General features: G+C 45.3%; 1 protein-coding gene across 1 annotated transcript in view; it reads left to right on the forward strand.

Moving 5' to 3' along the window:
• Positions 1–22,182, forward strand: part of LOC123350274 (deleted in malignant brain tumors 1 protein-like) — a 156,901-nt gene that overhangs the window by 30,181 nt on the left and 104,538 nt on the right. The window contains 2 exon segments of the mRNA XM_044988767.1: positions 2,327–2,335; positions 13,198–13,518. Coding sequence (XP_044844702.1) covers positions 2,327–2,335; positions 13,198–13,518 — 330 coding nt within the window.

Genomic DNA, 22,182 nt, shown 5'->3' on the forward strand with positions numbered 1-22,182 from the left:
CTACATTTTATATCTCTCTTCAACTATGTCCCATCCAAATATCTTCCCCCATTAGGGTGACAAGTGGGCTGCTGTCTGTTGGTAGAGACCTCACATGCCATGTTTGGTGAACTATTGTGCTTATATCTCACCCAGGGGATTGACATATAACTCTGGGCATCCCTGTTCCCTCTACCAGTTGGCATCTAGTTATCTGTGGGCAGACTCCTCTGTGGCAGAGTGGGACCTGGGGAGCACCCCAGTATGGTGCTAAGGGTCTGTACTGCACGGAGCTGGTTCGGGGTCACAGTAAGTGTCGCTCTTCTCATGGTGTCAGTTCTGACCCCATTTCCCCCATGCAGTTCTACAGGCCTGTGCTGTTGGGAGCAGGATGGGGGCTCTTTTGGGGGTGATTTCCCCTCGCAGTCAGTGCTGGCCGCAGTGCCTCAGCACAGTACTTAGGATCTGTGCTGCAGGGAGCAGTACGTGAGAGACCCTCCCTATCGCTGATCGCTCTGATCCCTCTGCCCCGCTACAGCACAATGGGGTGCTGGGTAACCAGAGATCCCATTTGTGGGATTTGGTGTTGAATGGATCCCGCAGCCACTCAGGGATCCCTTTATGAAGTGTGGGGTTCTTTTCCTCGTCACTCCGGGTGATCTTCATCTCAGCTAATTACCCCTGAACCTGTAATATGCCCAACTACTGTGACTAGAGACAGGTTCTTCCTCACTTCCTCTTCTACACTCCCTTCCCCTTTGGGGGGAGGGATAGCTCAGTGGTTTGAGCATTGGCCTGTTAACCCCAGGGTTATGAATTCAATCCTTGAGGGGGCCACTTAGGAATCTGGGGCAAAAATTGGTCCTGTTAGTGAAGGCAGGGTGCTGGACTCAATGATCTTTCAAGGTCCCTTTCAGTTCTAGGAGATTGGTATATCTCCAATTATTATTAATTTTTCTATTACAGAGCCCATGAGTTTCTGTGCTCCGTCTCTCGTCTACTCTGTTCCACCCCACAGGTGGCTGCATGGTAGTGGTGGGGAGTAGGGCTGTCAAGTTATTAAAAGAAATTGTGATTAATTGTGAGATAAAAATTGTTCAAGATTAATTGCACAAGCAATCGTCCCTTTACACAATAATAGAATACAATTTATTTCAATTTTTGGGATGTTTTCTACATTTTCAAATACATTGATTTCAAATACAATTCAGAATACAAAGTGTACAGTGCTCACTTTATATTTATTTTTTATTACAAGTATTTGCACTGTAAAAAAGAGAGAAAAGAAATAGTATTTTCAATTCACCTCATACAAGTACTGTTGTGCCAGCTCTTTATCTGGAAAGTTGAACTTACAAATGTAGAATGATTTACAAATAATAACTGTACAGCCTCTGGCATGTAAGCTGCTCCTTGGTTTGTGCAACCAAATGACACTAGCCAATATCTCCAGTCCCAGACACAACCCTTGGAACCTCCATGTTGCAGTGTCCAGTTATGCCCACTAGACACTGGGACCTTATATGAGTGTGTCAATTTAACAAAGAAATTGATATGTACCAGGCTTCTTATCCCACGGGGAATCTGACACACTTCAAACCAAATGCACTTCTTCAGGTAGAATAAACAAATCAATTTATTAACTATAAAGATAGATTTTAAGTTATTATAAGTCAAAGCAAAACAAGTCAGATTTGGTCTAATGAAATAAAATAAAAACCCATTCTAAGCTGATCTGGACACTTTCAATGCCCTTATAAACTTAGATGCTTCTCACCACAGGCCGGCTGGTTGCTCTTCAGCCAGGCTCTCCCCTTTGATCAGAGCTTCAGTCGCTTGCTGGTGGTGGTGTATGTAGATGTATGTAAAAGAGAGAAGAAGAGCCTGGCAAATATCTCTCTCTTTTATCATGTTCTTTCTTCCCTCTTGGCTTTGCCCCCCCGCCCTCCTCAGAGTCAGGTGAGCATTACCTCATTGGAGTCCCAAACTAACCAAAGGAAGGAGGGTGACACATCCTTTTGTTGCTGCCTAGGCCAGCATCCTTTGTTCCTGTGAGGCTGGGCTGGGTTTGTCCCATGCATGCCTTGATGAGGTGTGAACTGCCCCTCTGCTCTTAGAGAGTTTTTGTCTGGGCTTATTTTAAGCCATGAGGATACATTTTCAGCCTCATAACTATATACATGAAATTATAATCTATAACATGACTGCAACAACAATTACTATAACATCACTATAAGAACAATCCTCGGTGCATCATGAGCCTTCCGAAGATACCCAACATGACAAACTTTGCATTGGATACCACACAGTCCTTTTATAAGGATGAACATGGGGGTGCTCCCCCAAGGTACAGAGCGTCACAGGTACCTTCTTTGCGTTTTGTCAAATCTGCAGTGAAGGTGTTCTTAAAATGAGCAACATTTGCTGAGTCATCATCCGAGACTACTGTAACATGAAAGATATGGCAGAATGCAGGTAAAATACATAGCAGGAGATGCACAATTCTCCCCTAAGAATGTCAGTCACAAATTACATTAACACCTTACTTTTTTAACGAGCATCATGAATATGTTAGTATGTCGTGTGGAATGGTGGCCAAAGCATGAAGGAGCATGGGAATGTTTAGCATATATGGCACGTAAATACCTTGCAATGCCACCTACAAAAGTGCCATGCAAACGCCTCTTCTCACTTTCGGGTGACACTGCAAATAAGAAGCAGGCAGCATTATCTCCCGTAAATATAACAACCTTGTTTGTCTGAGCGATTGGCTGAACAAGAAGTAAGACTGAGAGGATGTGTAGGCTCTAAGTTTTCCATTGGTTGTTTTTTTTTTTTGAGTGCAATTATGTAAGAAAAAAAATTCTATATTTGTAAATTGCACTTTCACAATAAAGAGATTGCACTGCAGTACTTGTATGAGGTGAATTGCAAAATACTATTTCTTTTACCATTTTTACAGTGCAAATATTTGTAATCCAAAATACAGTAACAGCTGTTTTTTCCAGCACTTCACCAACCGGAAAGCTCTATATATTGGCATTTCTGATCTTCATTGAAATACCGATTTATAGTTCGATTGGCGCAGGGAGGGCCACCCAGAGGATTCAGGGGGCCTGGGGCAAAGCAATTTCGGGGGCCCCTTCTATAAAAAAAATGGCAATACTATATTCTCATGGGGGCCCCTGTGGGGCCCGGGGCAAATTGCTCCACTTGCTCCCCTCCCCACAGGCGGCCCTGGGAAAAATAAACCTGCCGCATCTCGGCACAAACCCAGTTTTGAGACAACTTCTTGACAAGGTATCACTGGTTCTCAGCATCAGCTAGTGTTAAAAGGCACCAAAGCTCATTAAAAGGGTTGGACAAATATTTTCCATCAAAAGTTTTTTTGGTTTGAAAACTAGGGGTTTTAAAAAAGCAGAAAAAAATGATGGACAATGTCTGCTTTCCTTCAAAATTTGTTGTGGTTTTTTTAATTGAAAAGCTGAAATTAGTCTGCCAAAACCTGAACATGGTTTGAGGTTTCAGAAATGTGTGGCCAAATATTTGCTGCTTGCTTTGTTTGATTGTTTAAAGAAACAATAAAAAGATTCTGCTTAAAAGAAATCCAAAACTTTTGAACCACCTCAGCTTGTGACCAAACACCTGAGCTCATCCAGTCAGAGATTTTTTTCAGGTTTCTGATACTCTGCTGGCTTCTTTGGCTCATATCTGTCTCCATAACTTTGGGTTCATTTAGCTCAGAACATACTGGGTCAAACCAAAGGTCCATCCAGCCCAGTATCCTGTCTATTGACAATGGCCAATGCCAAGTGTCCCAGAGGGAGTGAATCTAACAGGTAATAGACTCCTAGAATATTAGGGTTGGAAGGGACCTCAAGAGATCATCTAGTCCAACCCCCTGCTCAAAGCAGGGCCAATCCCCAAATGGCCCCCTCAAGGATTGAATTTACAACCGTAATGATCAAGTGATCTCTCTCCTGCCATCCTTCTCCACCCTCTGACAGAGGCTAGGGACTCCATTCCTTACCCATCCTGGCTAATAGTCATTAATGGACTTAACCTCCATGCATTTATCTGTTTCCTAGAGACTGGCTCCATGGGGTCCCTCACAAACTGGAGACAGTTACTGTGGGTTAGTCTTTAGTATGGCTTATGTACATACTCCGCGAACTCAGCATTTGAGCTTGGTTTTTTTTTTTTGCGAACAGGGGCTGCTAACGAGGAGTTTCACAAGGGAGTTCTCCAGGTGACAGAGGAGCAAACACAGCATCCTTGGGGTAAGTTGAATTTACAAATGTAGATTGATTTACAAATAATAACTGCACAGCTTCTGGCATGGGGTATAACATTAGGGATCTATTATCGACCATCTGACCAGGACAGTGATAGTGATGATGAAATGCTAAGGGAAATTAGAGAGGCTATGAAAATTAAGAACTTATTAATAGTGGGGGATTTCAATTATCCCCATATTGACTGGGGACATTTCACTTCAGGACAAAATGCAGAGATAAAATGTCTCGATACTTTTAATGACTGCTTCATGGAGCAGCTGGTATGGGAACCCACAAGGGGAGAGGCAACACTAGATTTAATCCTGAATGGAGCTCAGGAGCTGGTCCAAGAGGTAACTATAGCAGGACCGCTTGGAAATAGTGACCATAATACAATAGCGTTCAACATCCCTGTGGTGGGAAGAACATCTCAACAGCAGTTGAGATGGCACTGTGGCATTTAATTTCATAAGGGGGAACTATGCAAAAATGAGGGGGTTAGTTAAACAAAAGTTAAAAGGTACAGTGACTAAAGTGAAATCCCTGCAAGCTGCATGGGCGCTTTTTAAAGACACCGTAATAGAGGCCCAACTTCAATGTATACCCCAAATTAAGAAACACAGTAAAAGAACTAAAAAGGAGCCACCGTGGCTTAACAACCCTGTAAAAGAAGCAGTGAGAGATAAAAAGACTTCCTTTAAAAATTGGAAGTCAAATCCTAGTGAGGCAAATAGAAAGGAGCATAAAAACTGCCAAAGTAAGTGCAAGAGTGTAATAAGAAAAGCCAAAGAGCAGTTTGAAGAACAGCTAGCCAAAAACTTCAAAGGTAATAAGAAAATGGTTTTTAAGTAAATCAGAAGCAGGAAGCCTGCTAAACAACCAGTGGGGCCCCTTGATGATCGAGATATAAAAGGAGCACTTCAAGACGATAAAGTCATTGCAGAGAAACTGCAATGGATTCTTTGCTTCAGACTTCACAGCTGAGGATGTTAGGGAGATTCCCAAACCTGAGCCGGCTTTTGTAGGTGACAAATCTGAGGAACTGTCACAGATCGAAGTGTCACTATAGGAGGTTTTGGAATTAATTGATAAACTCAACATTAACAAGTCACCGGGACCAGATGGCATTCACCCAAGAATTCTGAAAGAACTCAAATGTGAAGTTGCAGAACTATTAACTAAGGTTTGTAACCTGTCCTTTAAATCAGCTTCTGTACCCAATGACTGGAAGTTAGCTAATGTAACATCAATATTTAAAAAGGGCTCTAGAGGTGATCCCGGCAATTACAGACCGGTAGGTTTAATGTCGGTACCAGGCAAATTAGTTGAAACAATAGTTAGGAATAAAATTGTCAGACACATAGAAAAACATAAACTGTTGAGCAATAGTAAACATGATTTCTGTAAAGGGAAATCGTATCTTACTAATCTATTAGAGTTCTTTGAAGGGGTCAACAAACATGTGGACAAGGGGGATCCAGTGGATGCAGTGTACTTGGATTTCCAGAAAGCCTTTGACAAGGTCCCTCACCAAAGGCTGTTATGTAAATTAAGTTGTCATGGGATAAAAGGGAAGGTCCTTTTATGGACTGAGAACTGGTTAAAAGACATGAAACCAAAGATAGGAATTAATGGTAAATTCTCAGAATGGAGAGGGGTCACTAGTGGTCAGGGCCGGCTCCAGACCCCAGCGCGCCAAGCACACGCTTAGGGCGGCGTCCCGCGGGAGGGCGTCAGGCAGCGCCGGTGGACCTCCCGCAGGCATGCCTGCAGAGGGTCCGCTGGTCCCGCGGCTCCGGTGGACCTCCCGCAGATGTGCCTGCGGAGGGTCCGCTGGTCCCGAGGCTTTGGTGGAGCATCCGCAGGCATGCCTGCGGGAGGTCCACCGGAGGCGTGGGCCCAGCGGACCCTCCGCAGGCATGTCTGTGGGAGGTCCACCGGAGCCGTGGGACTGGTGACCGCCAGAGTGCCCCCCCCCACAGCGTGCCGCCCTGCTTGGGGCAGTGGAAATCCTAGAGCCGCCCCTGCTAGTGGTGGTGCCAAAGGGTCAGTCCGAGGACCAATCCTATTCAATTTATTCATAAATGATCTGGAGAAAGGGGTAAACAGTGAAGTGGCAAAGTTTGCAGATGACACGAAACTGCTCAACATAGTTAAGACCAAAGCAGATTGTGAAGAACTTCAAAAAGATCTCACAAAACTAAATGATTGGGCAACAAAATGGCAAATGAAATTGAATGTGGATAAATGTAAAGTAATGCACATTGGAAAAAATAACCCCAACTATACAAACAATATGATGGGGGCTAATTTAGCTACAGTGTGTCAGGAAAACGATTTTGGCGTCATCGTGGATAGTTCTCTGAAGATGGCCACGCAGTGTGCAGAGGAGGTCAAAAAAGCAAACAGGATGTTAGGAATAATTAAAAATGGGATAGAGAATAAGACTTAGAATATATTATTGCCTTTATATAAATCCATGGTACGCCCACATCTTGAATACTGCTTACAGATGTGGTCTCCTCACCTTAAAAAAGATATACTGGCATTAGAAAAGGTTCAGAAAAGGGCAACTAAAATGATTAGGGGTTTGGAGAGGGACACTCAGAGCATGGTGTTATATCCCTCCCCATCCTGGCTAATAGCCACTGATGGACCTATTCTCCAGGAATTTATCTAGTTCTTTTAAAAATCCTATTATAGTTTTGGTCTTTACAGCATCCCCTGGCAAAAAGTTCCACGGGTTGACTGTATGTTGTGTGAAGAAGTACTTCCTCTTGTTTTTTTAAAACCTGCTGCCTATTAATTTCATTGGGTGACTACTAGTTCTTGTGTTATGCGAAGGATTAAATAACATTTCCTTATTCACTTTCTTTACAGCAGTCAAGATTTTATAGACGTCTATCATATCCCCCCTTAGTCATCTCTGTTCTAAGCTGAAAATTCTCAGTCATTTTAATCTCTCCTCCTGTTTCATACCCCTAATAATTTTAGTTGCCCATCTCTGTACCTTTTCCAATTCCACTATATTTTCTTGGGGATGGGGTGACCAGATCTGCACACTGTATTCAAGGTGTGCACGTACCATGGATTTATATACAGGCAATATGATATTTTCTGTCTTATTATCTATCCCTTTCTTAATGATTCCCAACATTCCCTTTGCTTTTTTGACTGCCACTGCACGTTGAGTGGATGTTTTCAGAAAACTATCCACCATGATTCCAAGATCTTTCTTGAGTGTTTAATAGCTAATTCAGACTCCATCATTTTGTATTGTGACAAAGTTCCTCTATCTTGGTGGGTCCTGCGCTTATTTGGCAGATTTGCTCACCTCAGTGATCTTCCCCACAGTCTGGGTCAACTTCTCCTGTGTCTGATCAGGCATTGGGAGGTTTGGGGGGAACCCGGGCCCGCCCTCTACTCCGGGTCCCAGCCCAGGGCCCTGTGGATTGCAGCTGTCTATAGTGCCTCCTGTACCGGCTGCATGACAGCTACAACTCCCTGGGCTACTTCCCTTGGCCTCCTCCAAACACCTTCTTTATCCTCACCACAGGACCTTCCTACTGGTGTCTGATATCGCTTGTACTCCTCAGTTCTCCAGCAACACACCCTCTCACTCTCAGCTCCTTGTGCCTCTTGCTCCCAGCTCCTCACACGCACTTCCTCTCCTCTGGCTCCTCCCCGCCCGATTGGAGTGAGCTCCTTTTTAAACCCAGGTGCCCTGATTAGCCTGCCTTGATTGGCTGCAGGTGTTCTAATCAGCCTGGCTGCTGCCTTAACTGGTTCTAGCAGATTCCTGATTACTCTAGTGCAGCCCCTGCTCTGGTCACTTAGGGAACGGAAAACTACTCATCCAGTGACCAGTATATTTGCCCTCTACCAGACTCCTGTAAAACCCAGGGTTGTGAGTTCAGTCCTTGAGGGGGCCACTTAGGAATCTGGGGCAAAAATTGGTCCTGCTAGTGAAGGCAGCGGGTTGGACTCAATGACCTTTCAAGGTCCCTTCCAGTTCTAGGAGATTGGTATATCTCCAATTATTACCAGATTCCTGTACCCCACTGGCCTGGGTCTATCACAGTATGTATAGTTGAGATTGTTTTCCAATGTGCATTACTTTGCATTTATCAACATTGAATTTCATCTGCCATTTTGTTGCCCTGTCACCCAGTTTTGTGAGATCCCTTTGTAACTTTTTGCAGTCTGCCTGGGACTTAGAATCATAGAATGTCAGGGTTGGAAGGGTTCTCAGGAGGTCATCTAGTCCAACGCCCTGCTCAAAGCAGGAGAAATCCCCAGCGAAATCATCCCAGCCAGGGCTTTGTCAAGCCTGACCTTAAAAACCTCTAAGGAAGGAGATTCCACCACCGCCCTAGGTAACCCATTCCAGTGCTTCACCACCCTCCTGGTGAAAAAGTTTTTCCTAATATCCAACCTAAACCTCCTGCACTGCAACTTGAGACCAATACTCCTTGTTTTGTCATCTGGTACCACTGAGAACAGTCTAGATCCATCCTCTTTGGAACCCCCTTTCAGGTAGTTGAAAGCAGCTATCAAATCCCCCCTCATTCTTCTCTTCTGCAGACTAAACAATCCCAGTTCCCTCAGCCTCTCCTCATAAGTGATGTGCTCCAGCCCCCTAATCATTTGTGTTGCCCTTCGCTGGACTCCTTCCAATTTTTCCACATCCTTCTTGTAGTGTGGGGCCGAAAACTGGAAACAGTACTCCAGATGAGGCCTCACCAATGTCGAATGGAGGGGAATGACCACGTCCCTCGATCTGCTGGCAATGCCCCTAATTATACAGCCCAAAATGCTGTTAGCTTTCTTGACAACAAGGGCACACGGTTGACTCATATCCAGCTTCTTGTCCACTGGAACTCCTAGGTACTTTTCTACAGAACTGCTTCCTAGCCATTCAGTCCCTAGTCTGTAACAGTGAATGGGATTCTTCCGTCCTTAACTATCTTGAATAGTTTTATATCATCTGCAAATTTTGCCACCTCACTGTTTACCCATTTTTCTAGATCATTTATGAGTATGTTGAACAGTAATGGTCCCAGTACCAACCCCTCAGGGATACCACTATTTATTTCTCTCCATTCTGAAAAACTGATAATTTATTCCTACCCTTTGTTTCCCACCTTTTAACCAGATCCATGAGAGGACTTTCCCCTTATCCCATGATGGCTTACTTTTCAAAAGTCAATTTAGATTAAATAATTTTTTTTTTAAATTATATGTTGTTAGAAATCTAGACCTGTTATATGTTTTGGTATAACTTGTATTATCCTTATGTTAAATTTGCATTATCGTAACAAAACATTTTACTTTATTCATATCTCTTTTTTATATCTCATCGGCTCTGACACCCCCCCTGTAAATTCGAACACCCCCCCCATTTCAATTTCTGGGGAAACCACTGAGAGGGAGGGAGGAAGGGGGGAGGCTGTGCACCACAAGACAGCTGATTGCCACTGGCAGGAGGCGGGGGGAGTAGGGAGAAGACACTGATTCCTTGGGGCCACCGGCAGGCGGGAGGCACTGGGGGGGGGCAGGAGAGCTGATGGGGGGCTGCCAGCCTGTTTAATACCTGTATTAAATTGCTTGTTTAAAATTGTTTAAAATGTATATAATGCCTTTTGTCTGGCAATTTTTTTTTCCTGGAACCTGATACATTAATTCTTATGGGGAAATTGGATTTTCTTAACATTGTTTTGCTTAAAATCGCATTTTTCAGGACCATAACGACAACGTTAAGTGAGGAATTACAGTATTTTACATACATCGCCACGTAGTGGCTGAGCAGTATACTACAGCTTAGCACTCCGTTAGACAGCATGTGGGGCTGTCAAACTCCAGGTTGGGGGGGAACCAGGCCTGAGGGGAGCAGGGTGTGGGGGTCCTTCAGAGGTGCAGGCAGTGTGAAAGGAGGTGGCTTGGTTTGGAAGGGCTGGTGCAGTGCCACTGGTTCTGACGTCGCTCACCAGGTCTTGTCTTTTGCCGGCTCCTTAGGGCTCTTCTGCACTGGAAACATTACAGTGGCAGCTCTGCAGCTACAGCACTTCTGTGTAGATGCGACCGATGCCGACAGGAGAGGCAGGAGGGTCAATCCACCTCTCTGAGAGGCAGTAGATAGGTCACTGAAATACAACATGCAGCTGAGTCTTTTCTCTCAGTGCATCAAGAGATGTGAGGGGAGAGCTCAATCAGGCCACTGCTTACATGAGCCAATGTTTGGAGATTCCCAAGGTGTCCAGCCATGGAGACAGAGACTTACCTCATTTCTTTGCTTTCTTTCAGCTTCCATGACAGGATTCCCCATGACAGGTAAATACAAACGTAGGCAGAGGGTGTGGAGTCTGTCTGTATGTGTGGGGTGCATGCTGCAGTGTGCAGCTATCTCATAAATTGGGGTGAGGAAGGGACAAGTTAAGGTTATTTAATCTAGTCATTCAAGTGTAGGACTGGAGACCTGAATTCAAATCCTGCCTCTGCCAGACTCACTCCATGGTCTCAGCCCATTACTTCCTCTCTACGTGTCCTAATTTCCCCACCAGTGAATTGTTAACAAGGCGGGCTGTGTGGCAGAGTGCAGGGCATCCTGGCTGTTGGATACCGGTGGAAATCCCCAGCCATCCAGCATCTGAAGGGCTCACCCTTGCCCAGTAAGGCTGATTGAAATTTTGGCTCTGGCAGTGGCTGTCTGAGGTGACCCCAGATTTATCCTGGGATAGGATCTGCCACAACAGATATTTTGCCTGGCTGTGGCTGGTGAGTGGCCCCACCCCTGCACAGGGCAAGTGGATCTTCAGTCACTTGCTGCTGGTGGTGTATATAGATGTAGGTGGAAGAGAGAAGAAGAGGATGACAAACATCTCTCTCTTTTATCATGTTCTTTCTTCCCTCTTGGCTTTGCCCCCACCCTTCAGAGTCAGGTGAGCATTACCTCGTCGCAGTCCCAAACTAACCAAAGAATCCGAGACTACTGTAACATGAGTGATTTCACAGTGTAGCGATTCGAGGGGCAGCAATGGGACGGGTTGTAAAGAAATGGTTCTGTTGCCGGCTCAAAGGGCCCGAGGAGGAGCAACAGCGGGGGTTCGTTGCCCGGTGTGCGTCGCACTAATTAACACACCAGGGTGGAGAAGCAAACCAAGTTTATTTGAGCTCAAAAAGGTGCCAGGGAGAAAAAGCATTCTCAAATCCTGCACACCCGCGTGCAGGCGGGGTCCCAGTATTTATATCTTAAGCTGTTTGTGTAAGCCTTTTGTTTTGTTTTCCCCCTCACCCCTCCTTTCCCAACAGCAGTTACTTTAAACATTACATTATAGCATGTTAGAAAAGTTCTCATCCGCATGTTTATCTATTGGCCTTGTCAGCTCAGGCACATGAAGACTTCTCCCCCTTTCCTCCCCCCCTTATCACTACTTTTGCTAGTTTAAGCAGGACTGCAGCTGTTTGCTAGAAAAGCTGACTCTCACATATTCTGCTTTTAGGCTGTTAGCATGTAGGTTGGTTAAAGTTTCCAAAATGGAGTTACTGTGGCTCACTTAGACCCAGAGCAGGGGCCTCATTGACACTTGTGGTCTTCCACTCCCCCCAAGTTACCTAGATTTATGCCTAGTGACACCAACAGTTCCATGGCCAATAAAATCATACCACGCTGACTAGAGCCTAGACTCATTGAACGAGATACTTTTCTGTCTGGTAGAGCAACGCTCACCCCACAGTCCTTCCAGGGTTTTACTCCAGGCCTGGCTGTGATCTCCTGTTCCTGAGACAAACACTGTCAGCTGCCTCCTGGGTGAAAGGGAGCTCTTGTCCCCTCTCCTCTTTCTTTGTAGGTACAGACCATTGTCTCTTCCCAGAGGAGGTCTCTCTTCAGAGACTTGTTCTGAGGGTCCTTTGTCTTTGTAAATTCTCATGTCCCGACTGGGCCCAGATAGTGAATACAGCCTGTCTCCAGTGTTGTGCTTTGTTCTATGTGCTGATTGGCTCAGCTGAAGGGATTGCCATGGTGCAGGTGACAAGCTTCACTTCAGCATTTCTGGAGTCTCATATTCCACAGTTGATAGCTCTCTTCAACTATGTCCCATCCAAATATCTTGCCCCCGTTAGGGTGACGAGTGGGCTGCTGTCTCTCAGTAGGGATCTCACATAGCACCTCTAGTGAGCTATTGTGCATATATCTCACCCAGGGGATCCCGGTATAACTCTAGGCAAACCTGTGCCCTCTGCCAGTTGGAGTCTATTTATCTCTGGGCCAGACTTCTCTGCGGCACAATGGGGACCTGAGTAACTGTAGCTTCCACCGGTTGGATCTGGTGTCAATGGAGCCTGCAGCCGCTCACTCCAATTAAAAATCCAGGGCCAATTTCTCAAGAGTCCAGGTCCCAATCACTGGGTTCCGGTGGATTTTCATTTCAGGAGATAAGTCCTGAAGTTGTAACTTCCCCAAGAGCTGGGCACAGGAGACGCAATTCTTCCTCACTTCCTGTCCTACACAGCCTACATATTCCCTGTCCTGTTTCTCAGCTGCCCTGTCCTACCCCAGAAGTGGCTGCATGTCATTGCGGGGAGTCGTCTTCTTTTGGGTATGTCACAAGTCAATATCTCTGTAACCCTGTGTATCTATGAATACCAGCGCCAGGAGTGAGGGTGTAAATCTGCTCCCCAAGAGGTTCCTGCCAGCAGTGCCGGGGGTGATCTTTTAAATTAAGTGTTCTAGTGGGAGTGAGAGCTGTCTGGGAGAGGAGTGAACAAACTTCAACATTGCTCAAGTGATTAGCATGGCCAGTAGTGTGGAGCCCTTGACAGGCAGTTGCTGTGTGTAGAGACCAGTCAGATCCATTGGTGGGAGGCGCTACGTTCCCCAGCGACATGAGACATCAGATACACAGGAAACTCTCTGAGCGTTTCTTCCGTTGGATGTTTGCAGACTCAGAAGTGGCTCATCTCCGACTGGTGAATGGTTTGAGTCGCTGCGCTGGGAGAGTCGAGGTGCTTTACAACCAGCAGTGGGGAACCATATGTGATGATGACTGGGACATAACTGATGCCGGAGTTGTGTGCAGGCAGTTAGGCTGTGGGATGGCGCAATCAGCCCCAGGAGGGGCTCGATTTGGGCAAGGATCTGACCGTATCTGGCTGGATGACGTCAACTGTGCAGGGACAGAAAATGCCCTCTCTGATTGCAGTGCTCGGCCTTGGGGAACGAATAACTGTAACCACGGAGAAGATGCCGGTGTTGTGTGCTCAGGTAACCTTCATCTACCACTCTGCCTGTTTCAGGGAGCAGGGTGGGAAGCACATTACGGGGCATTGTCCTGTCACAGCTAGTACTGACCCCAGCATGGTGCTTGGGGCCTGTGCTTCAGGGAGCAGTATGGGGGTTCAAGTAGAGAGCCGTCTCCTCTCCGTCTCTGCTGACCCTATTAGCCTGTTTTGCTCTTTGGGCCTGTGCTGCAAGGAGCAGTGTGGGGGCTCAGTAGGGGACGGTCACGCTCTCCCCTTGTTGTCAGTGCTGGCCCCAAAGGGGGCCTGTGCTGCAGGTAGGGGTGTGTCAGTAGGGGTCTGTCATAGGTTTCACCCGCACTCTGAACTTTAGGATACAGATGTGGGGGCCTGCATGAGAACCCCTAAGCTTAATTACCAGCTTAGATCTGGTTGCTGCCACCAACCAAATAGTTTAAAACAGCTGTTTATGAGTCATTTGGGAAACTCTTTTTCCCCGCCACCCCTCCAAAATCTCTCCCTCCCAAGTACCGTAACCCTTCCCTGGATAACCTTGAGAGTCTTCTCCACCAATTTCCTGGTGAACACCAATCCAAACCCCTTGGATCTTAAAACAAGGAAAAAATCAATCAGGTTCTTAAAAAGAAGACTTTTAATTAAGGAAAGAAAGGTGAAAAGAAAACCTCTGGGAGAGAGCATACAAGCTTCTCTCACAGACAATAGATTCAAAACACAGAGAATGTTCCCCTGGGCAAAACCTTAGTTACACAAAAGAAATCCCAATTTGATTATCCCTCTAATGCACAAGACAAGTCACACAAAAAAATAAACATAAACCTATTTATTTCTTCTCTAATACTCACTACCCCGGGTGATTCCTTGATCTTTTTCACTCCGGCACAGAAGTTTAACGGACTCTGAGACAAAGGAAAACTTCCCTCCTTCCTCTTGAACAATCTTGTCCCCCCATTGGTTCCTCTGGTCAGGTGTCAGCTAGGCTAGGTGAACTTCTTAACCCTTTACAGGTAAAAGAGGTATTAACCCTTAACTGTCTGTATATGACAGGGGCTCTCTCCCTTTGCAGTTGTGCTGGCTCTAATGCCCTAGTGCGGTGCCATGGGCCCCTAGCATGAGGAAGCCTTGTCTGTGCCCACTGGGGGTCAGCTCCCCGACTCCCTCGGCGACACTGTAGGCCTTGTGGTGTGGGGGGGTGATCTCTCTCCAGGTTGGCAATAGGGACACTTCCCCTTTCGGCCCTCCAAGAGTCCCTTTGCTGCATCCAGTCCCTGTCTCTCTGGGCGTTCACAGCAGTCACAGATCTTCTGCTCCCAAAGGAACAAGGTCCCAAGGTGACCAGCTCCACCTCCCATCTCTGCCCCAATAAACGCACAGCCCTAGATTCCTTCATAGTCACACCAAGGACAAGTGATTTCACGGAGTGTAGCGATTTGAGGGGTAGCAAGGAGACAGGTTGGAAAGAAATGGTTCCATGGCCAATAAAATCATACCACGCTGACTAGAGCTTAGACTCATTGAACGAGATACTTTTCTGTCTGGTAGAGCAACGCTCACCCCACAGTCCTTCCAGGGTTTTACTCCAGGCCTGGCTGTGATCTCCTGTTCCTGAGACAAACACTGTCAGCTGCCTCCTGGGTGAAAGGGAGCTCTTGTCCCCTCTCCTCTTTCTTTGTGGGTACAGACCATTGTCTCTTCCCAGAGGAGGTCTCTCTTCAGAGACTAGTGCTGAGGGTCCTTTGTCTTTGTAAATTCTCATGTCCCGACTGGGCCCAGACAGTGAATACAGCCTGTCCCCACGGCTGTGCTTTGTTCTATGTGCTGATTGACTCAGCTGAAGGGATTGCCATGGCGCAGGTGACAAGCTTCACTTCTGCACTTCTGGAGCCTCATATTCTACATTTTATATCTCTCTTCAACTATGTCCCATCCAAATATCTTCCCCCATTAGGGTGACAAGTGGGCTGCTGTCTCTTGGTAGAGACCTCACATGCCATGTTTGGTGAACTATTGTGCTTATATCTCACCCAGGGGATTGCCATATAACTCTGGGCATCCCTGTTCCCTCTACCAGTTGGCATCTAGTTATCTGTGGGCAGACTCCTCTGTGGCAGAATGGGACCTGGGGAGCACCCCAGTATGGTGCTAAGGGTCTGTACTGCACGGAGCTGGTTCGGGGTCACAGTAAGTGTCGCTCTTCTCATGGTGTCAGTTCTGACCCCATTTCCCCCATGCAGTTCTACAGGCCTGTGCTGTAGGGAGCAGGATGGGGGCTCTTTTGGGGGTGATTTCCCCTCGCAGTCAGTGCTGGCCGCAGTGCCTCAGCACAGTACTTAGGATCTGTGCTGCAGGGAGCAGTATGTGAGAGACCCTCCCTATCGCTGATCGCTCTGATCCCTTTGCCCCGCTACAGCACAATGGGGTGCTGGGTAACCAGAGATCCCATTTGTGGGATTTGGTGTTGAATGGATCCCGTAGCCACTCAGGGATCCCTTTATGAAGTGTGGGGTTCTTTTCCCCGTCACTCCGGGTGATCTTCATCTCAGCTAATTACCCCTGAACCTGTAATATGCCCAACTACTGTGACTAGAGACAGGTTCTTCCTCACTTCCTCTTCTACACTCCCTTTGCCTTTGGGGGGAGGGATAGCTCAGTGGTTTGAGCATTGGCCTGTTAACCCCAGGGTTATGAATTCAATCCTTGAGGGGGCCACTTAGGAATCTGGGGCAAATATTGGTCCTGGTAGTGAAGGCAGGGTGCTGGACTCAATGACCTTTCAAGGTCACTTTCAGTTCTAGGAGATTGGTATATCTCCAATTATTATTAATTTTTCTATTACACAGCCCATGAGTTTCTGTGCTCCGTCTCTCATCTACTCTGTTCCACCCCACAGGTGGCTGCATGGTAGTGGTGGGAAGTAGGGCTGTCAAGTTATTAAAAGAAATTGTGATTAATTGTGAGATAAAAATTGTTCAAGATTAATTGCACAAGCAATCGTCCCTTTACACAATAATAGAATACAATTTATTTCAATTTTTGGGATGTTTTCTACATTTTCAAATACATTGTTTTCAAATACAATTCAGAATACAAAGTGTACAGTGCTCACTTTATATTTATTTTTTATTACAAGTATTTGCACTGTAAAAAAGAGAGAAAAGAAATAGTATTTTCAGTTCACCTCATACAAGTACTGTTGTGCCATCTCTTTATCTGGAAAGTTGAACTTACAAATGTAGAATGATTTACAAATAATAACTGTACAGCCTCTGGCATGTAAGCTGCTCCTTGGTTTGTGCAACCAAATAACACTAGCCAATATCTCCAGTCCCAGACACAACCCTTGGAACCTCCATCTTGCAGTGTCCAGTTATGCCCACTAGACACTGGGACCTTATATGAGTGTGTCAATTTAACAAAGAAATTGATATGTACCAGGCTTCTTATCCCACGGGGAATCTGACACACTTCAAACCAAATGCACTTCTTCAGGTAGAATAAACAAATCAATTTATTAACTATAAAGATAGATTTTAAGTTATTATAAGTCAAAGCAAAACAAGTCAGATTTGGTCTAATGAAATAAAATAAAAACCCATTCTAAGCTGATCTGGACACTTTCAATGCCCTTATAAACTTAGATGCTTCTCACCACAGGCCGGCTGGTTGCTCTTCAGCCAGGCTCTCCCCTTTGATCAGCGCTTCAGTCGCTTGCTGCTGGTGGTGTATGTAGATGTAGGTGGAAGAGAGAAGAAGAGGATGACAAACATCTCTCTCTTTTATCATGTTCTTTCTTCCCTCTTGGCTTTGCCCCCACCCTTCAGAGTCAGGTGAGCATTACCTCGTCGCAGTCCCAAACTAACCGAAGAAAGGAGGGTGACTCACTCGAGAGTGCAACACATCCTTTTGTTGCTGCCTAGGCCAGCATCCTTTGTTCCTGTGAGGCTGGGCTGGGTTTGTCCCATGCATGCCTTGATGAGGTGTGAACTGCCCCTCTGCTCTTAGAGAGTTTTTGTCTGGGCTTATTTTAAGCCATGAGGATACATTTTCAGCCTCATAACTATATACATGAAATTATAATCTATAACATGACTGCAACAACAATTACTATAACATCACTATAACAACAATCCTTGGTGCATCATGAGCCTTCCGAAGATACCCAACATGACAAACTTTGCATTGGATAACACACAGTCCTTTTATAAGGATGAACATGGGGGTGCTCCCCCAAGGTACAGAGCGTCACAGGTACCTTCTTTGCGTTTTGTCAAATCTGCAGTGAAGGTGTTCTTAAAATGAGCAACATTTGCTGAGTCATCATCTGAGACTACTGTAACATGAAAGATATGGCAGAATGCAGGTAAAATACATAGCAGGAGATGCACAATTCTCCCCTAAGAATGTCAGTCACAAATTACATTAACACCTTACTTTTTTAACGAGCATCATGAATATGTTAGTATGTCGTGTGGAATGGTGGCCAAAGCATGAAGGAGCATGGGAATGTTTAGCATATTTGGCACGTAAATACCTTGCAATGCCACCTACAAAAGTGCCATGCAAACATCTCTTCTCACTTTCGGGTGACACTGCAAATAAGAAGCAGGCAGCATTATCTCCCGTAAATATAACAACCTTGTTTGTCTGAGCGATTGGCTGAACAAGAAGTAAGACTGAGAGGATGTGTAGGCTCTAAGTTTTCCATTGGTTGTTTTTTCTTTTTTGAGTGCAATTATGTAAGAAAAAAAATTCTACATTTGTCAATTGCACTTTCACAATAAAGAGATTGCACTGCAGTACTTGTATGAGGTGAATTGCAAAATACTATTTCTTTTACCATTTTTACTGTGCAAATATTTGTAATCCAAAATACAGTAACAGCTGTTTTTTCCAGCACTTCACCAACCGGAAAGCTCTATATATTGGCATTTCTGATCTTCACTGAAATACCGATTTATAGTTCGATTGGCGCAGGCATGGCCACCCAGAGGATTCAGGGGGCCTGGGGCAAAGCAATTTCGGGGGCCCCTTCCATAAAAAAAATGGCAATACTATATGCTCATGGGGGCCCCTGTGGGGCCCGGGGCAAATTGCTCCACTTGCTCCCCTCCCCACAGGCGGCCCTGGGAAAAATAAACCTGCCGCATCTCGGCACAAACCCAGTTTTGAGACAACTTCTTGACAAGGTATCACTGGTTCTCAGCATCAGCTAGTGTTAAAAGGCACTAAAGCTCATTAAAAGGGTTGGACAAATATTTTCCATCAAAAGTTTTTTTGGTTTGAAAACTAGGGGTTTTTAAAAAGCAGAAAAAAATGATGGACAATGTCTGCTTTCCTTCAAAATTTGTTGTGGTTTTTTTAATTGAAAAGCTGAAATTAGTCTGCCAAAACCTGAACATGGTTTGAGGTTTCAGAAATGTGTGGCCAAATATTTGCTGCTTGCTTTGTTTGATTGTTTAAAGAAACAATAAAAAGATTCTGCTTAAAAGAAATCCAAAACTTTTGAACCACCTCAGCTTGTGACCAAACGCCTGAGCTCATCCAGTCAGAGATTTTTTTCAGGTTTCTGATACTCTGCTGGCTTCTTTGGCTCATATCTGTCTCCATAACTTTGGGTTCATTTAGCTCAGAACATACTGGGTCAAACCAAAGGTCCATCCAGCCCAGTATCCTGTCTATTGACAATGGCCAATGCCAAGTGTCCCAGAGGGAGTGAATCTAACAGGTAATAGACTCATAGAATATTAGGGTTGGAAGGGACCTCAAGAGATCATCTAGTCCAACCCCCTGCTCAAAGCAGGGCCAATCCCCAAATGGCCCCCTCAAGGATTGAATTTACAAGCGTAATGATCAAGTGATCTCTCTCCTGCCATCCATCTCCACCCTCTGACAGAGGCTAGGGACTCCATTCCTTACCCATCCTGGCTAATAGTCATTAATGGACTTAACCTCCATGCATTTATCTGTTTCCTAGAGACTGGCTCCATGGGGTCCCTCACAAACTGGAGACAGTTACTGTGGGTTAGTCTTTAGTATGGCTTATGTACATACTCCACGAACTCAGCATTTGAGCTTGGTTTTTTTTTTTTGCGAACAGAGGCTGCTAACGAGGAGTTTCACAAGGGAGTTCTCCAGGTGACAGAGGAGCAAACACAGCATCCTTGGGGTAAGTTGAACTTACAAATGTAGATTGATTTACAAATAATAACTGCACAGCTTCTGGCATGGGGTATAACATTAGGGATCTATTATCGACCATCTGACCAGGACAGTGATAGTGATGATGAAATGCTAAGGGAAATTAGAGAGGCTATGAAAATTAAGAACTTATTAATAGTGGGGGATTTCAATTATCCCCATATTGACTGGGGACATTTCACTTCAGGACAAAATGCAGAGATAAAATGTCTCGATACTTTTAATGACTGCTTCATGGAGCAGCTGGTATGGGAACCCACAAGGGGAGAGGCAACACTAGATTTAATCCTGAATGGAGCTCAGGAGCTGGTCCAAGAGGTAACTATAGCAGGACCGCTTGGAAATAGTGACCATAATACAATAGCGTTCAACATCCCTGTGGTGGGAAGAACATCTCAACAGCAGTTGAGATGGCACTGTGGCATTTAATTTCATAAGGGGGAACTATGCAAAAATGAGGGGGTTAGTTAAACAAAAGTTAAAAGGTACAGTGACTAAAGTGAAATCCCTGCAAGCTGCATGGGCGCTTTTTAAAGACACCGTAATAGAGGCCCAACTTCAATGTATACCCCAAATTAAGAAACACAATAAAAGACCTAAAAAGGAACCACCGTGGCTTAACAACCCTGTAAAAGAAGCAGTGAGAGATAAAAAGACTTCCTTTAAAAATTGGAAGTCAAATCCTAGTGAGGCAAATAGAAAGCAGCATAAAAACTGCCAAAGTAAGTGCAAGAGTGTAATAAGAAAAGCCAAAGAGCAGTTTGAAGAACAGCTAGCCAAAAACTTCAAAGGTAATAAGAAAATGGTTTTTAAGTAAATCAGAAGCAGGAAGCCTGCTAAACAACCAGTGGGGCCCCTTGATGATCGAGATATAAAAGGAGCACTTCAAGACGATAAAGTCATTGCAGAGAAACTGCAATGGATTCTTTGCTTCAGACTTCACAGCTGAGGATGTTAGGGAGATTCCCAAACCTGAGCCAGCTTTTGTAGGTGACAAATCTGAGGAACTGTCACAGATCGAAGTGTCACTATAGGAGGTTTTGGAATTAATTGATAAACTCAACATTAACAAGTCACCGGGACCAGATGGCATTCACCCAAGAATTCTGAAAGAACTCAAATGTGAAGTTGCAGAACTATTAATTAAGGTTTGTAACCTGTCCTTTAAATCAGCTTCTGTACCCAATGACTGGAAGTTAGCTAATGTAACATCAATATTTTAAAAGGGCTCTAGAGGTGATCCCGGCAATTACAGACCGGTAGGTTTAATGTCGGTACCAGGCAAATTAGTTGAAACAATAGTTAAGAATAAAATTGTCAGACACATAGAAAAACATAAACTGTTGAGCAATAGTAAACATGATTTCTGTAAAGGGAAATCGTATCTTACTAATCTATTAGAGTTCTTTGAAGGGGTCAACAAACATGTGGACAAGGGGGATCCAGTGGATGCAGTGTACTTGGATTTCCAGAAAGCCTTTGACAAGGTCCCTCACCAAAGGCTGTTATGTAAATTAAGTTGTCATGGGATAAAAGGGAAGGTCCTTTTATGGACTGAGAACCGGTTAAAAGACATGAAACCAAAGATAGGAATTAATGGTAAATTCTCAGAATGGAGAGGGGTCACTAGTGGTCAGGGCCGGCTCCAGACCCCAGCGCGCCAAGCACGCGCTTAGGGCGGCGTCCCGCGGGAGGGCGTCAGGCAGCGCCGGTGGACCTCCCGCAGGCATGCCTGCAGAGGGTCCGTTGGTCCCGCGGCTCCGGTGGACCTCCCGCAGATGTGCCTGCGGAGGGTCCGCTGGTTCCGAGGCTTTGGTGGAGCATCCGCAGGCATGCCTGCGGGAGGTCCACCAGAGGCGTGGGCCCAGCGGACCCTCCGCAGGCATGTCTGTGGGAGGTCCACCGGAGCCGTGGGACTGGTGACCGCCAGAGTGCCCCCCCCACAGCGTGCTGCCCTGCTTGGGGCAGTGGAAATCCTAGAGCCGCCCCTGCTAGTGGTGGTGCCAAAGGGTCAGTCCGAGGACCAATCCTATTCAATTTATTCATAAATGATCTGGAGAAAGGGGTAAACAGTGAAGTGGCAAAGTTTGCAGATGACACGAAACTGCTCAACATAGTTAAGACCAAAGCAGATTGTGAAGAACTTCAAAAAGATCTCACAAAACTAAATGATTGGGCAACAAAATGGCAAATGAAATTGAATGTGGATAAATGTAAAGTAATGCACATTGGAAAAAATAACCCCAACTATACAAACAATATGATGAGGGCTAATTTAGCTACAGCGTGTCAGGAAAACGATTTTGGCGTTATCGTGGATAGTTCTCTGAAGATGGCCACGCAGTGTGCAGAGGAGGTCAAAAAAGCAAACAGGATGTTAGGAATAATTAAAAATGGGATAGAGAATAAGACTTAGAATATATTATTGCCTTTTTTATAAATCCATGGTACGCCCACATCTTGAATACTGCTT

The sequence above is a fragment of the Mauremys mutica genome, chromosome 15 (assembly GCF_020497125.1).
Source record: "Mauremys mutica isolate MM-2020 ecotype Southern chromosome 15, ASM2049712v1, whole genome shotgun sequence".
In the NCBI taxonomy this organism is placed as follows: Eukaryota; Metazoa; Chordata; order Testudines; family Geoemydidae; genus Mauremys; species Mauremys mutica.